At 34.4% G+C, this 24220-nt stretch overlaps 1 protein-coding gene across 1 annotated transcript; it reads left to right on the top strand.

Annotated features, from left to right (window-relative positions):
* The first annotated feature begins 17464 nt into the window (after positions 1–17464).
* LOC131861615 (receptor-like protein 12) lies at positions 17465–20226 on the top strand. Its single transcript, XM_059214969.1, has 2 exons — positions 17465–19726; positions 19923–20226. The coding sequence occupies exon 1, from the start codon at positions 17487–17489 to the stop codon at positions 19701–19703; it is 2217 nt and encodes a 738-aa protein (XP_059070952.1). The 5' UTR covers positions 17465–17486; the 3' UTR covers positions 19704–19726; positions 19923–20226.
* Positions 20227–24220: the final 3994 nt, after the last annotated feature.

Genomic DNA, 24220 nt, shown 5'->3' with positions numbered 1-24220 from the left:
ATTTGTACTTTTAGTCCTTTAATTTACATTATTTCAACCACTTGGTTAATTCCAAAATCGGGGTTTGATTTGAAGACAAACCCCTATTCCCAACACATTTCCCTCTCTTTCTATGTGCTGGAAATAGATACAAAGTTGTACTTCTAGAGTTAAGCTTTATTCACAAAGATGAAAAACCCCTTTTCGACACCTAGAATTTTCAAAGGACTGGCAGGAGGGCGTCCCTGTCCTTACACATAGTCCCTGTAACTTTTGTTGAATTTCGTAGGGCAACTCTAAATCATCTCAAACCTCTCAGATCTAGGTGCATGATTGAATCCTGAATCTATAGCTCACTTTTTTGCATACTTTGTCTTCATTTATAGCACTTAGTCTTAATTCAACTTGTCAACTTACAAAAGAGGGTCAGTTGCATTCCAATTATACCCAATTCACTTAGTATTCAATCCTTGCATCATTTAGGATTGAATATAGTGAATTCAACCCTTGTTTTGAATGTAAAGTCCTTCCCATGTGAAAAATGGACTCTCATCATTCCCTCTTCTCCCAAGTGGCGAATTGGCTAAAGGTTCCCAATTTTCCACTTTACAAGTTCCACTATAAACTGACTAAGTGAATTCACTATAAAATAAATGTTTGGCCTTATGTCGACCAAATACATAAGAGAGCCTATCAACTATCTATATAAAGTTGGGTCCATTCCCTCTGATCTAGAAGCATCAATCTTCTTCCACTTGACCATTAGTAGCCTGGACATGGGCTTACAGTACTCCATCCTGAATGGCTCCAAGATATCAATTATGTACTTCCCTTTTCCAAGGAAGATCTCTCCCTCTTTTAGCCATAAATCCAACCCTAGAATGTAGTGTATCAATCCCAATCCCTTCATCTTAAACTCTCATGCAAGATCCTTCTTGCAGTGTGCTATGAGCTCATTTGACCCTATAAGAAAAAAGTCATCAATGTATAACACCAATATGAAAATATCACCCTTCACTTGAATATAGTATAGGTTTGGATCAACCTCACTCCTGGTGAATCCCACACTATGCAAGTAACCATTAATATGTGCATACCATGCTTTGGGAGCCTTCTTGTCCATAGAGTTCTTTCTTCAACCTACACACATGGGAATCCCTCCCATGCATCTCAAAACCCTATGGTTGTTCTATGTAAATATCTTCCTCAATCACTCCTTGGGGAAAGCCATCTTCCCATCCATTTGGTGAATCCTCTAACCCATTTGTGCTGCTATTAAAATGATAGCCCTTATGGATGAGTAACTGGCTAACAAAGAAAAGGTCTCGATCTAGTTGATCCCTTCCATTTGAGAAAACCCCCTTAGCCACAAACTAGGCTTTGAACTTTCCCACACTACCATCTACAACATGCTTGATCTTATACAACCATCTTGAGCCCACCACTGACTTATTTTCAAGTTGTGGCACTACCTCCAACATGCTATTCTTAGTGATGAAATAATACTCTTCCACCATGAAATCCTTACATACTTGATGCTTGGATGCCTCTTGAAAGATATAAGGCTCCACCTCAATTAGCTCACTCATAAGTGTCATATAATCAAAATAACCTTTGGAATCCTTTCTCTGTTTGACTAGATCCTGAGGATCACCAACAAACTCCTAGGCCTCTCTCGGTGTTTTCTCAGCCACCCTATTTCTCACCCTCCTTGTGATAGGAATCTAAGGTTGAGGAATCCTCTATTCTTCCTCTTAAAAAAATTGCTCAAATTTCCTTCTCTTCTCTACAACTTGTGTGACTAAATTTTAAGGAATTTTATGCAACCTCAACCTTGGGTGCCTACTCCTCCTCCTGAACCTCTATCAAACTATCATACTTTTGAAGAGCCCTTCTCTCCTCAAACTTCATGTCCTTGTGAACAACTATTTTCTTGAGGAAATAAATGTATCACGATAGGCCTTAGATCTAGTTTCTTCCAAGTGAATGCGTCTTCTGGAGTCAATTTTCCTGATATGTGGGCTCCTATTCTGCAAACACACAGTTGTATTGAAAGTTGTATTACAAGTTGTCATCAACATAGTGAGAAATAATTACAACAACATTAATGAGGCATGTTCAAAGAAAGTAAAAGACCACAAAATTTTACAGGGTATGTGGCATTAATGAGTCACATCATTGAGTTTGAGCCTTCTAGTGTTGAGGAGGCATCAACTCAACAAGTATGGAAATATGCTATAAAAAAGGAGTATCAGTCCATTCTCAAGAATGATGTTTCGGATGTTGTACCTAAACCAGAAGGGAAATTAGTTTTATCTTCCAATTTTCTTTTCAAGATCAAGCATGTAGCTAATGGGAGAAATGAAAAGTACAAAGCAATATTTGTGGCTAGAGGATTCTCTCAAAAAGAGGGAATAGATTATGAGGAGACATTTTCTCCTGTTGCTCACTATACATCCATCAGGACTATTATTGCTATTGCATGAGCTAAAAGATGGAAGCTACACCAAATGGATGTAAATAAATCATTATTTAATGTTTCAATTGAAGAAGAAGTGTACATTGAACAACTCTGATTCATGGAAAGATAACTCATGTATACAGATTGAAAAAGGCATTGTATCGCCTTAAACATGCACCTCGTGATTGGTATGAGAGGATTGATCGATACTTGATGAGCTTGGGATTCTCCAAGAATGATGAAGATTCAAATATCTACTTTAAGTTAATTGATGGTGAAACTCTAATATTGTTTCTTTATGTTGATGACTTATTTCTTATTGGAGAAGAACATCTCATTGTCAAATGCAAGGAGTTCGCTTATGAGTTTGAGATGAATGATTTAGGTCTTATGCATTGTTTTGTAGGATTGTAGGTGTGACAAAGACCCAATGAGATTATTCTAAGTCAAGGGAAATACATCATAGATATCTTGAAGAGATTTGGGATGATGGATTGCAAATCTATGTCTACACCAATGGAAACAAATTTGAAGAAATTGAGAGAGTCTGCAACTAGATAAGATTTGGTAGATCCCACCATGTACAAGCAGTTGACTGGATCCTTTATGTATCTAGTCAATAGTAGATCAGACATTTTATATGTAGTGAGTGCCCTCAGTTAGTTCATGTGTGAACCAAGGCAAATTCATCTAGGTGTAGAAAAGCATATCTTGAGATAATTATATGGCATAGTAGGATATGGCTTGAGATATACTTCTAGGGTAGATCTAAAGTTACAAGGCTACTCTAATTTATATTGGGTTGGGACTTTAACTGACAGGAAGAGCACCTCTGTGTTGCTTTATCTTTGGGCTTGCCATGGTTTCTTGGTGTAGTAGAAAGAAGTCTTCAATGGCCCTAAGCATTACAAAAGCATAATATATTGCAACATGTGTAGTAGCTCGAGAAGAAGCATGTGGCTTTGGAAGCTCCTTGTAGGTTTATTTGGACAATCATTGGAGCCTACTACTATTCATTGTGACAATCAAATTTGTGTGAAGCTATCTATCAATCTAGTGTTTCATGACAAAACAAAACATGTTGAGATTAAATACCATTACATCAGAGACATGGAACTAAGGAAAGCTATTCAGTTGAGATATATTTGCATTGATGATCAAACAGTTGACATTCTCACCAAGCCTCTCTCCATAGAAGTTTTTGTTTTTCAAGACAAGCTTAGAGTTGTGGAGGATGAAGCCCTTGTTGAGAGGGAGGATAAACATTGGTGATTTGTGTTATCTACTATAATACATTTTTTCTCTAAGATGGAGAAATTTAAGGTGAAAGCCCTTGTCCATCTCTGAGACAAAGATGTGGTTCTTTCCACCCTTTGGGAGTAGCCATGGTGGATGTCATGTTGAGAGACTCCATGACATAATCTTGTTGGAAGAATCCATGTTGAACTTTTTATACTTGTGCTTTTTTCACTCATGGGGGTAGTCATGGTGGACGTCATGTTGAGTGACTCCATGATGACATCATGTTGAGTTACTTCATGATGGGCAATTGTGCACATGTTTCTTTCCATATATGGGTGTAGCTATGATGGACGTCATGTTGAGTGACTCTATGATAAACTCTTTTCACAAATAGGTGCATCCATTGTGGGTGTCATGTTGAGAGACTCCATGACATTGAATATATAAAAGGATTCCTCCCTAGCTGATGATATAGTTGTTAGGCCCAATATGGAAAGCTAATGTTTAGAGAGGGGAGGGGTGAATCAGTACTTCAAATCCTTTCTTCAACAATATCTTTACTGTTAAGCATTAACTGAATATTGCTGTAACATAACATAAAGCTAAAACAAATAAATAACAATCATACATGATTCACTCCATAACACATATAATTTGGTTACGCAAAAACTCTTGGTTAGAGAGAAAAACTATGGTGGGATGGCACCCACAACTTCACTACTACAATAATAAAGGTTGCTTGGTTAGAGCTACATGTTTAGCTATTTCTGACAGCTTACCCTATTAGGAGTATCAAGATCTGTTAGATCTACCTTGCTAAAGGATTTTACAACACTTAATCTAAATGTTGCACCTGGTTAGAGGCTTTACAATTTATAGACTTTGTTACTGTCTTTTACCCTGTTAAAGGTTTCTCTTACAACTTCAAAATATTACAATAGAATCATTACAAATATCTACAACTTTACATCTGAAATGTTATAGCAGATTCTATGTGCTCAAATAAGATTACCTTGCTTATAGCATACCTCGGTAACTCATAAAGTGACTCGGTAAACCCTTCTGTTTACTTTGTTCTTTGACTATTCACTGAAATGCTTCTCGGTGACCTCTGTGTCTCTGTAACAGTCATAACACTTAGTGCTTTCTTATGTATCACACATGTCTTGCTTCATACACTTATATATCTCTCTTTGTCACACTACATGTATATATCTGATCTCAATCCATGCTGTATAAATATATTTCTTATGTCGGTGGTCAGGTTCATTGCTTCAATCTTACAAACATGATTTATTGAATGAATAACTATACAAAATATTTCATTGGTTAGATGACCTCGAAATCATACAAAATCTTGAAGTGCAATTTCCAATGTAATAACGATTCAATGTTCCTTGATCTTGTAACACGTTTCCATATGTGTGTCCAGGTTCAATGAATTTGGTAACACGTTTCACTCGATGTATCATCTTTACTGCTCGGTAGTCATAGAACATTACTCGGTAGACTTCTCGGTGTATACTGGGCTCTGTGACTACTTTCTTCTATAACTGACTGTTTTGTGCATACCGACTGAATATTTCAGTAGAGGTAACCAACTAGAGTATATAGAATGACTTTGGATATAAAACTAATGGCAATTTGATAAGTAGTAGCAATCTCCCATTTTGACATTAGTTGAGATGTTTGACAAAACTAGTTTCAAAGTCATAACTCAATAATCTACATACTTACAAATTTGAATAAACAGACAGTTTATACATTAGTCAATGAAATAGTATATTTAGATATATTCCCCTTATCAATATATTGTACAAAACTCTGATTTTGTATGCTCAGTTATCAATGTTCTGTGATAGCTGTTTGGTTCACTACTCGGTTCTCTGTTCCCTATCAAAATTGACTCTGTTTTGCTCGGTATATACTCCCCCTATATACTACATTGCCCTATATACTTTGATATACTCACTCCCCCTTTTTGACAAACATCTAAACTTAGTTACCATTCGGTGGTGGGAACTGGTCAAAAATGGATTTGTACTTTGTTTGTGCATCAGTAAGAGCGGCAGAGAGGGCATTCTTGACACTGTCCATTAAAGAATTTTGAGCTGTAATGTCAGCTAACAATGAAATTAATCCATCTAATGTGCTTCCCTCTTGCTAAGTGGATAGGGAGGTAGCCTTGTTGATCTTCTTTTGGACGGATGAAAGATGAGGAAGGAATAATGTTTGAAGTGTCATTATGTCCATCCTTATCTTGTGTTCTTCATTCCTTAGTTCAAATTGTTGAGCCATGAGCTATTGTAGCTTGGTATAAAAATTCTAAATGGAATGTGGCTCAGTGGTCAACTTATTTGAGAGATCAGTGATCTCTTTCTCAATCACTTCAGTTTTATTCTTAATGTCCTTAATGAATAAAGAGAATGTACAGAGTTTCTGAAATAAATAAAGAATGTGCTTGAGTTGAGGGGTCAACTCAGCAATAAATTTGACAAGTTTAACTTTGCCAATAGCTATAGCCTTCTGTACCTCTTCTATCATCTTAGCAGTGAGCTCCTTGTCCTTTAACTTGCTCAAATATTCCGATGCATCTATTCCAGATGTCTCTATCTTGGTCAGGAGTTCATCCAATTGAACATGGATGGCTGCATCAATTGTTACTATAGCTTCAAGTAGCATATCGGTTAAGAGTGCTTTCACCTTCTGAAGTACTTTATTTTTCTTTTGAATAGCCATTTGCTTCTCTTGTTTGGCTTTGGCTTTGCATAGTTCACCGAAATCAATGAGTGCTTGCCCTTTTAATTTAGATATATCTACATTTAGCAACACTATTGGTTTTGACAAATCAACTTTGAAACTATGCTTTTTCATTTTCTTTTCTTTACCTTTCACCAATTGAACTTAGACAATGTCTTGTGAGGCTTGTTGACCCTTGGTAGGTTGCTCGGTAGAGGCAACACTTTGGTTGGTTACTTTAGCCTCTGTAGAGTCCTTTGGTGCCTTTGTACTTGATGTCTTGATTGCAACATTTTCAGTGCTGGAAGGAGCTTGTGAGGTCTGTTCTTGAGAAGTACCGTCTCTTGTTGTAGACTTGTGACCTTCGGTGCCTTGTTCCATATCCTGAGGGGCCTTGGTTGAGATAGGTTGATTGATCAGAGGATAGGGCTAAACTTGTTCCAAAATTGATTCACTGGATACAAGTTGGGCATAAGCATTCCCTTCTATCATTTCCTCTTCCGGTGCCTTTGCATCCATGATATCTTCATCTTCTTGTACGGTGTCGGCAGGGTCTTGCTCGGTGACATTAGGATCTTGCTTGACGACATCAACTATTTCAACTTCAGCTTGCTCACTAGCATCCTTGATGAGAAATATTTCCTGCCATTTTTCCTTGGTCTCTTTCTCTACTTCCAGATAAAGTCCATTCATTAATTTTAAAGCTTTTGCTTGACTAGGAAGTTTTTGTGGTAGTTTATCAGATTTTCTTAGATTTCATCTACCGACATGTTTGGAAAGAGATGTACCAGACTTCTTTCTCTAATTTGTTTGTCCAAGTCCATTGCATATTTCCACCTGTTATCAATATGCACATACAATTATTTTGGAAGAGAATTAGAAACTTCCAATGGGACCAATCAGAATTTTAGAAGTGTGTAGATGACAGCTTCTTCTATTTGTCTCTTGTCGGCATCATTTCTGGATTCATACTTAACATATCTGAATGATCCAAATCCACCATATTGCTTCAGATTAGCACAAAAATTTTCAACACTATGTACATTTACCTTCTTACTCTTGACAATATGAAATTTACTTGCATCTTCAGATTCAGTGTCACTAGACTCTTTTGCCAAGATGAGTCTCCGAGTAGATTTCTTGTAAGTTTTTGTTACCTTAGGTGTGGCAACATTCTTTGGTTTCTTACTCGGTGATGTTGCTGATGATCTTGTATTAGGTCACTTTGCTGGAGGAGTCGGTGTTCCCTTTGATATATCCAGCTTCTTCCTTTTCAATACTTTTCCCTTAGGCAATTCAGTGCTCAATGTTATATCTACCTCTTGGGCTTCAGATTCCTCTTTGGTAATGGCTATAGTGCCCCTGATAGGTGTGGAGGAAGAATCTTCTCCAAATTTCTCAGTTAATGCCTTTATCATCTTTGTTGCTTTCCTTGTAGCTTTGGGTACTACAATGCTCATTTTTTTTTTTTCCTTCACTTCTTCATATGTTCCATACCTCAGCTCGGTAGCATGCCTTGGTAATGTCAAAAATGCATCTATTTGTTGTTGTGTGATGTCGAAATCAATCTCATAACCCATAGGTGGCAAAGATTGAGTTCTTGGTTCCACAACATTCACATAGCAATAGTCAGTGTCCACTTCAAAACATATGTCATCCTTGTATTTTCCCACTAGCTGGGGTGGAATTCTATGCCTGTTATGCATCCTTTCCTGAAACTTGCTGAAATAGTCATCCATAATATCATTAAAATTATCACCTAGATGTTTGATGTAGTCATTGATTTGATGGGTGATTGGTCGGTGTAGCTCCCAAACTACTTTGCCGACTGATGGAAAGAATTTTTCAAAATAGAAAAACATGCAAACTAACAGTGATCCAAACTTCAGTGTATTCGCCGAGTTGTTCTTCTTCGGCTTCCTTATGGTGTTCAGATTCTCAAATAGGTTTTTCAGCAATACCTCACATAAATCAATTTTCATGCCTTTCTTTACAATTTTGTATGCTAGGTCGACTGCTACACAAGGTACACTGTTTTCCCTTGCCGATTAGAAGAAATAGTAACCAATTACTCTAATGGCAAACTTTAGCTCTGCATCAGTGACATTGTTCAATTTTAGTCCCCTGCAATCACATTCTACTCCGGTTAAACTGATCAATTCCTTCTGTGATATCATTTTCTGAGCTCGGGCCTGATCATAAATAGGGTAACCGGTGATCAAATGAATGATTTCCTTGGTGATCTTAAACGGTTGCTCTTCTAGCCACATGAAGTCATCATGAACTCTGCTCAGAACAAACTTGACCCACTGGGGTTTGAATACACGGGGATAAGTTAGGGCTTCAATCAATCCCTTGATTTTAATGTGTTCGTACTTGTTGTCCAATTTCCCATCAGTGCACAATTCATCATAGGTGTCTTTGATTTCAACATGACCTAGTTCTTCAACTCAACATTTGGTAAAGAATCTCACATCCTCGACTAATAAAACTTTATCCGGAATGAGTGAAAATGCAGTTTTGTCATCTAGTTCAGATGCAATTTTTGGAGTTAGAGAATATTTCAGTGAGGGCTTTTTGATGTTCTCAACAACAATGGGATCTTGGATCTTAGGTGCCATTGCAGATTTCGGATAAATTCTAACAAAAGATCCTTAGGGTTTGAAGATTTTCAAACGTCAGATTCTTCACACCTAGTAGATAATAACAATTTGATATGATCAGTAAACCAACTTAACAATGCATTGAGATTGATGTAAATATCTTTGAATTTTGCTTTGGAGGAGGTTTGATTGCCTTTGAATTGCTTTCTCTTGCTCTCTTGAAAACTTGGCAAGTGTAAAATGACCGCGTAAGGGTTTTAAGTACACAATATACCTTATCGTGCTCCGTGCAGGTTAGGTTAAAAACATTAAATGCACTCGGTTCCACTAAACTTTCTTTCCTTTTTTTTACACTTTAACTGAGTAATCAGACTTTGTTCATTTACCGACTTGACAAGCTTCCTGTATTCACCGACTTCACAGTCTTCCTATAAAGTGCTCCTAAAGACTGATAGAATTTCAAACTTTCTAATACATCTTTAACTTATGCAGATTTTGAATTAAGTACATAATAAAATAGGAGCTGTTAAGATTTATTCTTTGAGAGAATGCAGTCCCTTCATACCTTTACTGATTAATTTGGAATAGGTGCACCCAACTTGGTAGGTAAGGTGCTTTCTTCATTTGACACAATTTCCTTCTTTTTCCAAATCATCTGGAGTTTTCTTTTTATCTCTTCAATATCTCCTCTTGGTTGATCTCTGCAATCTCCAGCCAAGTGTCCAACTTTGTGACAATGAAAACATGCCATACCAAGATTTCTCCATGATCTTCGATTTTTCATTCCAAACCTTATAAAATAGTTGGCACTTATGTGTCCATATCTTCCACAACATTCACACCATATCCTTGTATTGTAATCCCATGGTACTACAGAATATTGTCGGTAAGGATCTGTGTGAGTTCGGTAGCTTCCAGTGTTTGCTTGGTGTGCATACCACATATAGTTCTTTTGCTTATACCAACACGTCTAGGCACTATGTCCATATCTATTGCAGTTTTTACAAAATCCTTTGAATTTTGCCTTCTAATAATTGCTAGCAGACTTTGCCCTACATTGATTAGATGTGTGACCATATTTATTGCAATTGTGACAATAACCATTAAACTTTGTGACATTCGGTTGCTTACCTTTTCTGATTTGGCACATGTTAGTAGTGTGACCTTGATTTCCATAGTAGTTGCAAATGGGCTTCTTTCTTTTGATGATCTTCTTGTTTCTAGCTTGCTTTGATGATTCTCCTCTCTCGGTAGTATGAATTCCTTTCTCGATAGATTCTTTTCCTTTGTAACTGAGTCCTGCATCTTTGTTGGGTCTTCTTGTATTCAGTTGTTCATCCAAAATCTTTGATGCTTCATAACTCTTCTTCAGTGTTTCCTTGAATTTCTTCTCTATCTCAAGTTCATTGGTCAACCTTGATACTTCAAGTTTCAATGTTTGATTCTCGTCATCTTTCAAATTTGCTTCATGATGTGCATAACCTAGTTGATCTGACATATTTTGTTGAATACCAGTCAACCTTGTGATTTCATCATTCTTTTTAGATACTAATGCTTCAATTTGTTGTTTCTCTCTTTCTAGATCTCTTACTTTATCCTCAGTCGTCCTCAATACATCAAGATTTTCAGTCATCTGTGTGTTGAAATGTTCATGTTCTCTTTTCATTGCTTTTAGCTGATCAGTCAGTGCTTTGTTCTTTTCTTTCAGTTGTCCATTCATTTCTTCAGTTTCTTCAGATATACTATTCTCAAATGATGTCTCAATTTGTTCCACTAACTCTTGAGAGTCCTGCAAATCATCAAATAATTTTCTTCTAACTTTCAATGATTTTTGCATTTGTCTTTGCATGTCTGCAATCACTTGATTAGCATGATCTAACTCTTCTTGTAGATACACAATCCTCTGAGATTGTTTATAGCTTTCCATTGATAATTTCTTTCTCTTTAGGTTGTTAAACCCTTTTCCAAGACTCAAGCTCTGATACCAATTGTTAGGCCCAATATGGAAAGCTAATGTACGGAGAGGGGAGGGGTGAATCAATACTTCAAATCCTTTCTTCAACAATATCTTTACTATTAAGCATAAGCTGAATATTGTTGTAACATAACATAAAGCTAAAACAAATAAATAACAATCATACATGATTCACTCCATAATACATATATTTTGGTTACACAGAAACTCTTGGTTAGAGAGAAAAATTGCGGTGGAGATGGCACCCACAACTTCACTACTGTAATAATAAAGGTTGCTCGGTTAGAGCTACATGTTTAGCTATTTCTGATAGCTTACCCTGTTAGGAGTATCAAGATCTGTTAGATCTACCTTGCTAAAGGATTTTACAACACTTAATCTAAATGTTGCACCTGGTTAGAGGCTTTATAATTTATAGACTTTGTTAGAGTCTTTTACCCTGTTAAAGGTTTCTCTTACAACTTCAAAATATTACAATAGAATCGTTACAAATATCTGCAACTTTACATCTAAAATGTTATAGCAGATTCTATGTGCTCAAATAAGATTACCTTGCTTATAGCATACCTCAGTAACTCATAAAGTAACTCGGTAAACCCTTCTGTTTACTCTGTTCTTTGACTGTTCACTGAAATGCTTCTCGGTGACCTCTGTGTCTCTGTAACAGTCATAACACTTAGTGCTTTCTTATGTATCACGCATGTCTTGCTTCATACACTTATATATCTCTCTTTGTCACACTACATGTATATATCTGATCTCAATCCATGCTGTATAAATAGATTTCTTCTGTCGGTGGTCAGGTTCATTCCTTCGATCTTACAAACATGATTTATTGAATGAATAACTATACAAAATATTTCATTGGTTAGATGACCTCGAAATCATACAAAATATTGAAGTGCAATTTCCCATGTAATAATGATTCAATGTTCCTTGATCTTGTAACATGTTTCCATATGTGTGTCCAGGTTCAATGAATCTAGTAACACGTTTCACTCGGTGTATATCAACTCAGTGTATCATCTTTGCTGCTCGGTAGTCATAGAACATTACTCGGTAGACTGCTCGATGTATACTGGGCTTTGTGACTACTTTCTTTTATAACCGACTGTTATGTGCATACCGACTGAATATTTCGGTAGAGGTAACTGACTAGAGTATATAGAATGACTTTGGATATAAAATTAATGGCAATTTGATAAGTAGTAACAATAGCTTCAGGCATCATCCTTAATTATTGAATATTAAATTTACATGAATCAATGATTTGCTAAGTAGCTAGTATTCTATTAATTTTTTAATTTTAAGTTAAATATTATTAAATAAATAATAGTTAATAATTATTGAATTTAATTGATTAACTCCAAGAACTGTTGCATTGGGTATGCACTCCTTCGGGTAGATGCGACCTAGGGAGAATGATGTGAGTGAGAAAATAAGTCACATCTCTTCTAAAGAGACGTGATCATCAACCAATCACCCATAATGCATATATCTAGCGTCGGGTCTTCTCATAGGAGGTGATACAAAGAAAAGGTGAAGTACCTTAGGGAACACCAATACGCTAGAATTAATACAACAAGAAGGATGATTCCAGATAAAATCCAATTGTAAATTGATACTTAGTAAGGGACATCGCAAGTGCATACTATCATAAGGATATCGATATTGAGCAGTCGATCGACATCTCTTCATATGGCAGATTGTGATTAAGGGAATATATCATTCATTATTTCTGTATTTTTGTTTAACTGAATTCTGATCATAAAAACAACATCATGCCCCTAGTTATGCAGGTTGCTTATTTTTTGTTGGTAAGACAATTTTGTTCTTGTACAACCACATGTAGATATGTAGAAGGTTGCATTGATTTTGTTCATACCCTAAGTGGAAGTTGATGTAGATAAGGGGAGAAATTTTTGTAGAGATAGATAAGTGTTGTAGGTTGAGGTTGTACAGTGATGAGGAGATTCCCTTTGTCTTTTATTTCAAAGGGAGATAGATATGCTAATGTTTTAGAGGTTGCACAAGTGTTGCCATCAATGACAAAGGGGAAGATTGGTACAAATATGAGCAAGTGTTGTCATTGATGTCAACAAAGGTCTTGAAGTATTTGACCAATTATGTTGTAGCAAAATTTTTCTTACATAATTACATTGTTGTATTAATATTATTGGTGGTGAATGCAGATGATACATCATTTTAACTCATGTCTTATTTGGAGCCTTGAAGAAGGTTTCAAGTATCCACAATAGAGTTTGGCTAAGTTTGACTATTTTGGTGAAGAGTCTCTTAGATAGAGTTTACTATTGTGGTTAGCATTGTTTATCATTGATTAATATTTTCTTGTGGTTGTAATATTGGTAGATTCAAATGCATGTTACATCAAAGGTTTCATGTTCTCATTTGATTTGCAGTTTATTTGGTGTTGGCCAAAGTGTCGGTTTTGCGGTAATAGTGTACATGATTGCAAGAATGCTTTGCATTCTTCCGGCGTCTGATGTTTTTAGCATTTTAGTTCTCTTATATATTTTTTTTAGTGTTAGGAGATGCTATTTTATGTATCTGTGGGTGTTGTGGAGGTCCACATCATGTTTTAAGCATTTTTTGTTAGGTTGCTTTAACAATTCTATCTTCTAGAGCCAACTTGAGTGTTTTTTGTCTATGCGGTAGCATGTTGAGTTGAAGGCAATGATCTGGTATTAATATGAAGGTGTGCCAACATGGTGTATTACTTCATACATCTTGTTTTCCCTCCACGTTGCTTTAGAGAATGCATTTGGGGTTGACTATTTATGCTACACATTACATCTAATTAGGTCGATCTAATTACTACATCTTTTTGAGAAAAAGATATTTCAGGGATGAGATACTTTGGAGGATTGTATTATTTGAATGAGAAGAATGATATGCTATGTCAATTAAGTGTGAAGGTGCATAATTACAGATGTAGTCAATCTTAGATGTTTAGAACAATAAATTGTATTCAACATTTAAAAGAATGTGTTTCTCTTTATCTTAATAATAATTATTCTTTGTAATCATACCTTTGTATATTTTCCTAAAGAAGTGATCTTCAATGTTTCTCAAGTCCATTGTATCTTTCCCCAAGGTTGTGTGCCTTAGCCTGCAAGTTCAAATCAAGAGTAGTGAGCTTCCTCGGCATAGAGCCTAAAACCTTGTAATTAGTTGTGATATAATGAGATAGTTCTCACTATGGTTTTTCCCACATTGGGTTTTCCACATAAAATCTTGGTGTCCTTGTGTGATTGATCTTTTGTTTTCAGTTGTTTACTTCCACACATGTGATAATTAGAATGAATGATAAAATAATGGTTAAGTTTTAATATTCTATGATTCACACCCCCTCTAAAAATCTAGAAGTGTTCAACACTTTTTTCTTTTGTTGATGAAGTTAAGCTCTAGTAAATTTCAAAAATGGAAGACAAAACTTGTGTTTCTCTACTATTTGCTTGGATTGAGGTGTTTTTTGTAATATAGACTCTTTTTAAAATTTTCTTTGAATTTTTCTACATAACACATCAAGGGCTGCATCAATAGAAATAGATCTGATGTCATAGAGTTTTTAAGGTTCAATTCCATAATATTATTGTCTCCCAGTAAATTTGTTTCTCTAGATGTGAAAAGTTACCAAAATTTTTTTACACTTGTGACATCGTTAGGTAAATATTTTTTAATGGTTCTAGATACAAAGCATTGTCAATATGTAAGAAAATATTTTTATTTTTAATATATAATGTATTTTAAGCTCTAACATCCACTTTGAAAGTTTCTTACATCATGTTTGGTGGTAGTCAACTCTTGCAAAATCAAGGATTGGAGATCTACTTTGGGATCTTTTTTCTCGAAGTTGAATGAGTGTAACTTTAGAATGTTTCTAGCCCCATAATTTTTTTGCAAAGAGGAAGAAATTGGATCATCTAATGTGGTATTGCTAGACCCACCAATACCATATGTGACCATAACCATTTTTGCACTATCACCCTCCTAGTTGAGCCATTGAACGTATTCCTCAATTTTCTTTTCTGTTCAAACTAATAGCTAAAGAAACAATGAAACATTGCAATATGTCAATGTAGAACCTATGATGATCAAGAACATAGTATCTCATCAATAACTAGCAAGTGATGTTTTACCAACATAATTTTTTATGGTAGGAATAAGGAGAGGAGGATTGACTATGTTTTGCATACCTTTTAAAGTAGAGGTACTTATTTGTAAATGAAGCATCTTGCACATGTAATCCATATCTCTATGAAGTCGTCAATTCTCTAATCTATCCTTTAAGCTTAAATTATCCAATCAAATGGAAATAAATTGCAATCTAGTGCAAAGAAACATTGTTGACCAAAAAAAGGATAAACATAATGTCTTCCTACAAAAAATGTAACACTAAATTTATTGATTTCTTTAAGAACTAATCTTCACATAAGAAAACCAATAGATAACTGTAAATATACATTAATACTTTTAAAAAAAAATTATTCAAAGGTAAAGTCATTACATGTACCTTTCAAATCCCTTCTCTTCTTCTAGAAACAACATGAGATGTCTTATGTCACTATTAATTATTAGCCAATAGGCTTTTGTTATAAGTGAACTTGCCATAGTACTTTTTCCCTGAAAAGTTGTCTCAAGCCTAAAAAGAAAAAAAGTGCTTGAAAATTTTGCTGGAAGATATTTACTTCTTCAGGTTTTTCTTCAAAGGTCCACCTTTAGTGAGCTTCGTGCGATTAGTTGTCCCGTATGAGCTTCGTGCGATCGGGAGTAAATGGGCATGTAAGACAAAATGATAATATTTTATTAATATTAAAAAAAATCTGGAATGTTCTTATTTTTGTTTGGGTTTAGAATTGTTTAATTGTATTTTGATAAAGAAAATTTATGACATGTATTTTTTTTATTTTTTTTATTTTATATATCTCATTTTTAAATTATTATTTATCTAAAAATATTTGTTTTGATCTATGCATAAATTTAATTTTTATTTTTATTAATTTATGTTTTATCTTTTATAAAAATTAATTAAAAAACTCAATAATATTAATGGAGTTAGATGACGTTTTTAGCCGATAGGCTTTGTTTTAAGTGGACTTGCCATTCTATATCCTCCCAGTAAACTTGTCTCACGCCTTTAAACCATCATAAATTTGTGTAAAGTAGTTTCACGGCAGTAGAAAACGGTTTTAAATCTGTTTGAAACAGTTTTACGGCACCAGAAAGCATCCTTCAACGTCCTTAGTCTCTGCACCGCTGTCATCGCCTCATTTCCACGCAACGGACTCCTACATTCCTGCTATCTCTGCCAATAGTAATAAACACGGACCATTCAGGTGAAAATCATCGCCATTTTATTTACTTATTTTAGCGCCAATTTTGAGTTACAAATATTGTAATATTTATTTATTATAATAATTATATAATAATATAAGACAATACAATAATAATAATGTATTTGAAATTCTATGTTAATATGTAAATAAAATTAGGTTATATGAAATATGAACATTTTAGACGGAGGTAATATGAGATGATATTTTTTGATGATTTTCATTAGGTGCCCTAGCTAAGCCGATAGTAAAATATATTTTAAATAGTATATTAGTGGGTACAAATCTTAAAGAAAATGTTTACTATTAAATGATTTATAAATTAATATGAAGACCACATCTAATATTATTTATAACTTTGTTTTCAACTTAATAGTTATTCACCTCTTACAAAAAAAATCCAAGTTTAGTATGTCAAACTTGTGGACATTATAAAACTTCTTAGACTTTCCCTAAGGAACATAAATTATTGACAATTAGAATTAGTATTTCCTCTTCAACTTCAATGAATCAACTTTCATGAAAAATCTTTTTAATTGATTTTTTAAACAATCTATTGAATAAAATAATTACTCAAAACAAAATTAAAGTTGAAATTAAAATTATCATTAGCGTTTCTTGTATTGAAGATAAAATATAATTTAATATATTATCTTTAAGTAAAATAAAATATTAAATAATAAAAAAAATTAATATTAAATTATTTAAAATTATATTAAATATGTAATTCATAGTATCACTACATCTATATATCTTAATTTTGATGTCTTATGTTTTATGTTTTTAAGTGCATAAAGTTCTTACATAAAAATTGCCAAGAGATGAAAGCTTGATTGTGCACAGAGCTCAAGAAAAACTCTCAACTAATTTGAAAATACTCTGAAAATAGCATTTCGAATCGTATCCGCATAATGGTTGTCCATGTCAAAAAGTGAAAGAAAAGTTAACGTCAATGTCCCAAGTCTGGTAGGCTAATTTGTGGAAAATTGACAGAAGAAAATTATTAAAAACTGGTACTTAATTAATGAATGTAATTTAGAAATAAAATAACCATTGACCTGTTGACCGGCACGCGGGTTAAGAGAACAGGCCGCCCAGAGAAGAAGTGCAATTCCCTCCATCCCTTTACGCAAATGGCCATCCCTTTACGCAAATTGACTGGTATTGTTTTTCTTCTCTTCTTCTGCCCTCCTCTTTCCCAGCCATTAATGTCCAGCAGATGTCCTTCCCACGAATCCCAAGCTCTGCTCCTCTTCAAAGCTGCCTTGAATGACTCCAATGGCTATCTGAGTTCGTGGGTAAATGGAACAGACTGCTGCACCTCCTGGTATGGCATTTCCTGCGACGATAACACCAACCACGTTGTCTCTGTCTCTCTTGGTATCTATCAAGTAACACCAGGTACTACCATTCCTACCTGTTTGGCAAATCTCTCTTATCTTCACTCTTTAGATTTATATGGTCATAGCTTTACTGGGACGATTCCCACTTTCCTTTGTCTGCTCACCCGCCTTACAGTTCTTGATCTTTCAGACAATTACTTGAATGGAAGCATACCTTCCTGCCTTGGCAATCTTGCTTCTTTAAGTGACCTTTCCCTAGGTAACAACCAACTTAGTGGAAGAATACCGGCTTCTCTTGGGAGTCTCTCTTTGTTGAGGGAGTTAAGGCTTTATAACAACCAACTGAGCGGGACCATTCCCCCTTCATTTGCTCACCTTTCCTCACTCACTGAATTGTCTGCTTATGGCAATCGTTTCAATGAAACCGTCTCTTCTTTGTCACTTCCACCTTCTTTACGTACTCTATATCTGTCATTACACCATTACCAGTCGATTTCAGAAACTTTCTTTCACAACCTCACAAGATTAAGTTCTTTGTATTTATCTGATTGTGTCCTAAATATTAGCACAACTTGGATTCCACCCTTTGATTTATCTGATCTACTTTTAGTGTCATGTATGATTGACGGTGAATTTCCACCTTGGATTTCAACACAAATTTCACTTGAACGGTTGGTTATAACTAATGCCAGTCTTGTGGGCGTAATTCCCTCTTGGCTATGGGAAACCAGTCCTCAGTTAAATTATCTAGATCTTTCAGGAAATAAATTGAGTGGGTGCATCCCATCAATGTGGCCTTCTTATATGAGTATACTGCTGCTCAATGACAATTTGTTCAGTGGCAATATTCATCCAAACCTGGGCAAGTTATCTATTCTCAACATGTTAAATCTTGCAAACAACAAGATAACAGGAGTGATCCCTGTCAGTTTGTCCAATTGTTCTTTACTTATTGTCCTGAATTTGGGAAATAATAGTTTGGAGGGAAGCTTACCATATGAGTTTAGTAAGCTGAGTGAATTATATTCATTAGTTGTTCACAGTAATAATCTGAATGGATCATTCCCTTCTTCAATAGCAAATTGTTCAAAACTACAGGTTCTTGATATTGGAAACAATTTGTTTGAAGGCCAAATACCAACATTAATTGGAAATATCTCAGAGCTAAAAGTATTGATAATGAAGGAGAACAAATTTACAGGCAGTATTCCTTTAGAGATAGGTCAATTAAAGCACCTCCAGATCTTGCTCCTTTCTTCCAATCATATCTCAGGTTCAATTCCGCACACAATTGTATTCTTGCAAGCAATGGCAAATGAAAGTCAAAATGGTTTTGTATTATCCACTTATATTAATGGGCCAGTATATCAAGATGGATTGGATATGATTTTAAAAGGTACAGAGCAGCACTACCAATATATTCTTTCCACACTCACATCCATAGATCTCTCAAGCAATGAATTGGAGGGAAAAGTTCCTTCTAATTTTGGGGATTTGAAGGGGCTAAGGCTTCTAAACCTTTCAATGAACAACTTGAATGGGACCATTCCAAAAAGTTTTGGAGAAATGCATCAATTGGATTCCTTAGACCTTTCAAGAAATCATTTTTCAGGACAAATCCCTACAGAGCTTGAATCTCTAAGCTTTTTGGGTTCACTGGATCTATCAAACAACCACCTTTCAGGAAGCATACCACAAGGAATACATATGATTGACTTTGGAGAATCCTCTTATTCAGGGAATCCTAATTTATGGGGGTGTCCCCTACCCAGAAATTGTTCTTGGCCAGAGTTTGTTCCTTCTCCTCCTCCAATTTACATTAATAAAATAAAGAAAAGCACTAAATATCCATGGTATGCGATATCATTGGGATTGTCCTTTGGAATGGCTTTTGGGGGGATAATATCATTGATCGTGATAAAAATCAGTTGGAGAAATGAATACTTTAACAAAGTTGATGCAATCCTAAAGTTCTTATTTCCTTGGATGAAGAATTTGACATTGTGAAGATATCTACAAGTCATTGAAAGGTGAGTTTTTTTTGTTCTTTGATGTATATATGACAATTGATTCTATATATCAAACTACAAAAATTCAAAATAAAATTAGTACATTTTTTAGATAAAATATTTATTGACTATTGTATAAATTTTAGATTATTTGTAATTCTTTTAAATTGAATAAAATAATTTTCTAATTGTTACTAATATATAACTTTGTGTACAGGAATCTATTTTTTCTTATGAAGATTTTTGGTGTTTCTAAAGACTATATTGCACATGCTTTTGAGAAAGACATACATGCAATTACATCATATACTTCCATGGAGGATAGATTTGAAAGTATGAACAACATACAGATTGTGTGGAAACTTTTATTTAAGATAGTGATATATGCATGTTTTTCTTTTGCTTAAATTTTGTTTTGTAGTGCTTTTGTATCTCCTCTATCCCTGAAAAGCAGAACAATATGGGTGGATATATGTAGAACAACAATACTTTGCAAAACTTTCTTAAAAATGGTAACAACACTTGTGTGTCTTTCAATTGAGAGAATGTGTTGCAGACTTGTGGAGTTTTTTTAATGTTTTGATGGATATAGGTAGAGTGACTATGCTCACATTATATTCATAGCATTCTAGTAGTTCAAAATAACGTACAAAATGTAAACAAAATGATCAAAAATTTTCATTTCCAGATGGAAATATACAGAATGTTGATGCTTATAATTATTTTGAATTTTTCTACATATTGCATCTTAGGCTTTGAAACTCATTTTTCTCTACATTATTATTTCAAGGACTGGTGTCGTAAGGTTCCCTCCTTCTATGTGAATGCATTGTGGAGGTACTGGTGTTGTCATTGGTGTATTGGTATTTTATTATTTATACGCACACTTTGACACCTTAATTTGATTGTAGTTGCCATGCTATGCATTTTCTCAATCCCATTTGAGTAAGCATCTTGAGCATTTTTTTTTAATTAATTCAGATTTGAAGTTTTTCTGCCTTTTTTTTGGCGGCTGGTAGTTCCCATTGTTATTGACATGTTATTGAATTTGGCTGTGTAGAGCACCTATTCCTCATGTCACTATTAATTATTTACCATACAAAATTAGCTTGTGGATGATAAGGTGTATTAGATCATGGACATATGCAAATAAATTTAACCCTTGGTTGAGGTCAAACTAATTAAACAACCAAAACTGGTCATAAATATCTTGAAGACGAAGAGAGGATAATACATACCATTTCATAAATTTATAAATTGTTTGATTCTGATCAAGATTGTATGTAGTTTGAAACTAGATAACTCTTGTTGAAGCTTGTCCATGGTATCCATATTCTTTTCACACAAAACCTGAGACTATAAAAAAAAGAGAAGCCACCTATTGGTATCTTCATTCTTGTGTTTGTATTTTTTCAATTAAAAAAATCCTCCTGGAGATTTTTTTTTTTATCATACAACTATATAATCATTAGCTTTTTGTGACTTTTTCTCTAGGATTATGGTAGTGAGTGGCAATGATGATGTAATAAGATCTAGAGTAATGTGTAATGTAGTAGATAGGTCCCACAAAGTTAATGGCTCAATTTTAAAAAGGTTCTTGTGAAAGCATATGATTCAATAGAAACTAATAGCATATGTTAGAGTTGACCACCATATATTAACTAGCAATTTAATTATCTTCGATATAACACATCCTATATTGTCCTAGGAAACTAGGTTTGCATAATCTAATAGAATGTATAATTATGTAATAATCTATGAGCTCATTATCTCCCTATCAATTCCCTTCTTAGGTTATGAAGACACGACTAAGCACTAGAAAAAAATTGAGATCACCTAGCATTTGAAGAACATTGTCGATGAGGTACAAAAGATGTGATTTCATGTAGCAATTCTCAATGAACACATACAAGATCAATATGTGTGTTATGATTCAAAAGGTAAAAATTTAATATGATTGAATAATTTTTTTTCAGATATGTCTTAATGTAATATTAATGATCTCAATGAGATAAAATAGTGGTTAGACAAGTCGGTGCATTTATATGTTTGATATTTTAAGGAGCTTTTCTCTAAAATTATATAAAAATATATATGTCATCAATTATAAGTAATATTTTATTAGTGGATTCACCACAAATACATAGAAGGAGTTGGTGCAACACATGTCACATAATAAGGAACCTATAGAAAGAAATTTATTGCTAGATTTGTTTGGAGACCATAGTCATATGTGTTAATTGCATGAATTGAATCTAAAAGATTATAAAAATGACCATTAGTTTGTGGTCCATTTGATACCGAAATGAGGGTCATATGGTAATCAATTGCCTATTAGTGTGAACCCAAGTGATATGAATTACCAGATTACATGCTTTTTTTTTCTCATTACTGTTTATATGATTCATGCCAAGAAAAATGAGACTTTATCTTATGTCCTACAAAATTTGCAAGGGATATAAATTCATGGTGTAAAGTTGGCTAGAGTGAAACTCATACTACCAACTTTCGTTAAATTGTTAAATCATGTTGAGACTAATGTATTTAGTTAGTAATCATTGTCATTCCTAGTTACAACCTATGAATTAAAATAAATAATATACATAGATCAAGGCTTTGATCAATGTGGGCATTAGGAATACAAGATGCTAGTAAAAATTATATATAATCACTTGCTATAGTTGTGGCAAGCTATGGCATACTTCATTCAATTTCAAAAAATTAGGCCCTTTTGTAGATACCATGATGATGACCACAAGACAATGGAATGCACCATATTGCTATAACCAATCGAGACCCTATTAGATGATCTTAGGATACTAATCACTAAAAATAAGATAAAAATAAATAAGATGAGAATCATACATGCATAAATGTACAAATTACACAATATATACATCGAGAAAACCCTTTTTGATAAAAAAACCCATAAAACATCATTTTATTAAAACACTTGCAAAATATAGTCTATAATAAGATAGACTTGAACCTAGGGTTACTCGTCCAATACTTCCTCATGGCCAATAATACCTCTTGTGCATAGTGATATAGCTCACCATAAAGCTCCAAATTAACACACCTCTCAACTGAAAGAGAACCTCCCTAAATATAGGAGGTGTTAGATGCTTGGTTAATCCCAAGGACACTGAGAGGGGGGGTGAATCAGTGTCTGACTGGTAGATGAAATATTTAAAATTATTTGCAATTTTGTAACTGAGATTAATATACCGATAAACAAATAATAATGTAGTAAAGAGAAACAAAATAAACAACATCAATGCACACCATAACACAAATATTTTGGTGAGGAAACCCAGTAAGGGAAAAAACTCGGTGGGATTTGTGACCCTCAATATTTACTCACTGACCATATGAATAAATATTACTTAGTACAATAGGGGCTTGCACATGCAGGAAGACCAATTGCCTAGAGCTCACTGCTCAACAACAAAACTGGAGTCCCACTGACTACACAATTGGATGGTTAAATCCAATAATAATGTATTGCTTCAAAATAGCATCTGCAATACTAGATTCAGTACTGGTTTAAGATTTGTCTGATACCTCTGCCAAAAACCTTGCCGGTAAATGATTCTGCTTTCATAGAATAATCTTCGCTCTTCTCTGCTTCTTATTTGTTCTGAAATAAATACATCAAAGTGCATAAACAACTATCTGGTATCATGTCCCTATCTCATACCATCTCTTTCATTACTTTTCATTACATCATATTACATTACATCTCAAATGACCTACAAGATCTCATACATATATGAGTCTTTACAATACAACATGTCAGTCATATAAATATAATTTACATTTACAATTTATTTCGCATAAGCAATACTATTTCCAAGTCGGCCTAGAATGCCAGTATGATCTGTTGCCGGTGTAAACTAGATGCCGGTGTAAACTGGATGCTGGTGTGAATAACCCTTGTTGTATCTGCCAGTGCTAGCAGGTGAAGTCTATTGCTAGTTGAACCTGTAGAACTTTGTTGAACCTTGTTGCCATCAACGACAATATCTACCTTTCTCATCTAAGTGTATAATGCTAACAATCTTCCCCTTTGGCATTGATGGCAACACTCATGAGAAAAATGAAAACCAAAACTGAGAGTGCTCCCCCTGAGAAAATGAGCTCCTTCTGTTCACTTTTCGCCATGCCTTACTTTGTACATTTTTCTCACTATACCACTCCCCTTTAACATGGATGACAAAGGATGTCAAAAGTATAAAAAATTCAAAAATTTACTTAGAACCCTAAAGCCAATTGTATATAACTTGAAAAATATATGCAAGAACTAAGTTAAGACCCTGCAGGAACTTTGTACTGTCAATAATTATTTCTTTTGTCTGCCTGATTATCCCAGTGAGATAATGCATCTATTGCTCTGATGATCTTCCTCCTTGAATTGTTGCCTTGGATAGTGCATTCCGGTGTGTTAATAGATTATCCAATCTTGGACCAAGTTTATTCTTTAACATAATGGACAATCTCATCTGAAAATTCAAG

Source organism: Cryptomeria japonica, unplaced genomic scaffold (assembly GCF_030272615.1).
Source record: "Cryptomeria japonica unplaced genomic scaffold, Sugi_1.0 HiC_scaffold_29, whole genome shotgun sequence".
In the NCBI taxonomy this organism is placed as follows: Eukaryota; Viridiplantae; Streptophyta; class Pinopsida; order Cupressales; family Cupressaceae; genus Cryptomeria; species Cryptomeria japonica.
This window is presented reverse-complemented; position numbering and strand designations above follow the sequence as displayed.